The sequence below is a fragment of the Protobothrops mucrosquamatus genome, unplaced genomic scaffold, assembly GCF_001527695.2.
Source record: "Protobothrops mucrosquamatus isolate PMUCROS unplaced genomic scaffold, P.Mucros_1.0 scaffold17222, whole genome shotgun sequence".
Taxonomy (NCBI): Eukaryota; Metazoa; Chordata; class Lepidosauria; order Squamata; family Viperidae; genus Protobothrops; species Protobothrops mucrosquamatus.
In genome coordinates, this window is record NW_015402983.1 from 1 (window position 1) to 3,466 (window position 3,466).

The 3,466-nt window shown below is 39.4% G+C and overlaps 1 protein-coding gene across 1 annotated transcript; it reads left to right on the forward strand.

Moving 5' to 3' along the window:
- Positions 1-314: 314 nt before the first annotated feature.
- On the forward strand, positions 315-2,421 carry LOC107301809 (phosphoenolpyruvate carboxykinase, cytosolic [GTP]-like; the record flags this gene model as incomplete). Its single annotated transcript, XM_015830986.1, has 2 exons — positions 315-496; positions 2,218-2,421. Coding segments are annotated over 2 exons (386 nt in total), but the record flags the coding sequence as incomplete, so codon positions are not given.
- Between the last annotated feature and the right edge of the window lie 1,045 nt (positions 2,422-3,466).

Sequence of the window (3,466 nt, forward strand, 5' to 3'; positions counted from 1 at the left end):
AATGAGGTGGTTATTGCTTATTTTATCTCCGTTCTGCTTCTCCTCCCTAAAAGTAGTTTTAAAAAGCTAGCTGAGAACCTAGCAGGAGTTGGGCTCCATTTGTGAAATGTCTCTGTCAAGAATAAAGTCATTTTCATTAGCAAAACATCACCAGGAGCAAATGGTTTGACTGCACTTAAATAAATAATATTCCTTTCACAATCCAGCATTGTGTGATGCTAGACTGTCTTGAGATAAGGAGAAATTGAATTGGATTTCTGTCATTTTTATTGCTCACATGACAAGTGTAAATGTTCAGCTTCTCATCTCCACAGCTGGTTAGCTTGCACAGATCCAAGGGACGTGGCCAGAATTGAAAGCAAAACTGTAATTGTGACTCCAGAGCAACGAGACACCATCCCGATCCCCAAAAGTGGAGTGAGCCAGCTGGGACGATGGATGTCGGAGGAAGACTTTGAGAAAGCCTTCAGGGTCAGATTCCCTGGGTGCATGGAAGGTAGAGACCCCAAAAAGAATTTTATAGTTAGAATTAAAATACAGCAGCTCCAATCCATGGTGAGATAGAAGAACAATGCTTCAAAGATGTTCACAGAACATTTTTTTCCATTTGTTCCATGGCTAAGCAATCCTTGTAAGCCCAACAAAAAGAGCAAATTCTGTTAATAATAAAGTGAGTGTGAACACCACAGCCAATGATGCCTTTATTATAATTATTTTTACCTCTGAAAAACCAGTAGAATGATGATTTACCTATAGTTAATAATAATAATAATAATAATAATAATAATAATAATAATAATAATAAAGTTGGAAGGGACCTTGGTGGTCATCTAGTCCAACCCCCTGCTCAGGCAGGAAACCCTATACCATTTTGGACAAATGGCTGTCCAATCTCTTCTTAAAAACTTCCAGTGTTGGAGCATTCACCGCTTCTGGAGGCAGGTTGTTCCACTGGTTAATTGTTCTAACTGTCAGGAAGTTTCTCCTTAGTTCTAGGTTGCTTCTCTCCTTGATTAGTTTCCACCCGTTGCTCCTTGTCCTGCCTTCAGGTGCCTTGGAAAATAGCTTGACTCCCTCTTCTTTGTGGCAGCCCCTGAGATATTGGAACACTGCTATCATGTCCCCCCTCGTCTTTCTCTTCATTCCAGCAACCATTCCAGCAACCATTCCTTATATGCTTTAGCCTCCAGTCCCCTGATCATCTTTGTTGCTCTTCTCTGTACTCTTTCTAGTTACGTTTGGGTCGGCTTGTAATGCCAGTTATTTAATACTAGCTCTCTTTAGGTTTGCTAGACTGTTCAAGTAACATCTGGATTTGGATGGACAGCAGTATATAACTCTTGAACTACTGTTTTGGAATCCAGCTATCTACTTCTTCAAATGTATTTCGTGAAGGATTAGAATGGCCCAGACTGATCATCGACAAAAAAAAGTTGCTGTTGTTCAGCTACTCTGTTTCCTTCCCTGAGAGCTGCCCTCCCCCTTATTTTTTTCAAACATCTTCCCTTGGAGATGTTCCAGAACTTCTGCAAAATTTAAAGGTTTCCCAATATAATTGATATGTCCTCTTTGATGATCAAGTTGTCATATCTGCCCTTTGAACCTCCTTAGTGAGACCACAATTTCCACAAAGACAGAATGAGTCTGCAGTCTACACATATCCTCTAAACTTAAACTTGGAACAGCTTAATGACACATTGCTGGAGTTTGGCATAAATTTGCAGTAAAACATGGGGCTAAAGAGTAGTAATCAATAAATCCAACTCCCATTAACTGGCAGAATGTTTGCTTAATTCGTCTGAATTTGGAATCTGGCCCTTACATGCTGATTTTGCCAGATGTTAACCTAGTATTAAAATGATTTGTACCCGAGTTCTGTAAACAAAACAAAACATTTACCCATAAATGCGCATTTTATTGGAGAAAGAGGAAAAGAGTATCGAATAGGGAGCAGCCTTTGTTAACCTGGTTCCCCCGGATGTTTTGAACGCATGCTCAAAATGATGGGAGTCTAGTCCAACTGCAGGCTGTCTGAATGGGGAGAATGACAGAGCTGGAAGGGACATTGAAGGTTTTCTAGTCTAACCATCTCCTCAAGCAGAAGACGCTATACCATTTTGGACAAATGGCTGTCCAATCCTTTCTTAAGACTACTATATAACTTAGTAGAGATTTATAATTTTGTTTAGGATTCTATCCTCTCATTCTCTTTTGCAGGTCGCACCATGTATGTCATTCCATTCAGCATGGGACCGATTGGTTCTCCTTTATCCAAGTTTGCGATTGAGCTGACTGATTCTCCTTATGTGGTGGCCAGTATGAAAATTATGACTCGTATGGGAACATCTGTCCTAGAGGCTCTGGGTGATGGAGAATTTGTAAAATGCCTCCATTCGGTTGGGTGCCCTTTACCATTAAAAAGTAAGCCATTCTTAAGCTAAAATGTACTTTGTTCATTCTCTCTTTCCCAAACGATAATTGTCATCGTTAATTTATTTACCAAGCAGAATATTTAGAGTGCTATAGTTATGGAGTTGCCAAGTATCTCTTTGAATAAGAGATGCTAAGTTGGGACTGGTTGGTCATTAAATGCAACAAACCAGAAATTATTCATCAAAGAAAGAACCAACAAAGCATTCCTAAATATTTTGGGGTTCTTCCAAATGACTCAATTGTAGCTTGGATGAGAAAATTAAGTGCGATCTGGTCCACTGTTTCCCATCACTTCCTTTTCTCAAAGCACCCAAGAAGAATTAGCCTTTTTCAAAGAACGTGGTCTACTGCGAGCCACTGTATCACTGCTAGATGAGCAAATAATTCTGCCCTGTATTATGACTCAATTTTTATTTACCAGACAGAAGAGAAAGGAATACAAGTGGTCCTTGACTTACGACCACAATTGAGCCCAAAATTTCTGTTGCTAAGTGAAACATTTGTTAAGTAAATTACTTAACATTTTACAACCTTTATTGCTACATTTGTTAAGTGAATTACTGCAGTTGTTAAGTTAGTAACATGGCAGTTAAATGACTTTGCTGGCCGGAAGATCGCAAAAGGTGATCAGAGGACCCCAGGGGACTGCAACTATCGTAAATACATACCAGTTGCCAAGCGTCTGAATTTTGATCTCCTGACCCTGGGATGCTGCAACGGTCATGTGATAATAATAATAATAATAATAATAATAATAATAATAATAATAATAATAATAATAATAATAATAATAATAATAATAATAAAGTTGGAAGGGACCTTGGAGGACATCTGGTCCAACCCCCTGCTCAGGCAGGAACCCTACACCATTTCAGACAAATGGCTGTCCAGTCTCTTCTTAAAAACTTCCAGTGTTGGAGCATTCACCGCTTCTGGAGGCAGGTTGTTCCACTGGTTAATTGTTCTAACTGTCAGGAAGTTTCTCCTTAGTTCTAGGTTGCTTCTCTCCTTGATTAGTTTCCATCCGTTGCTT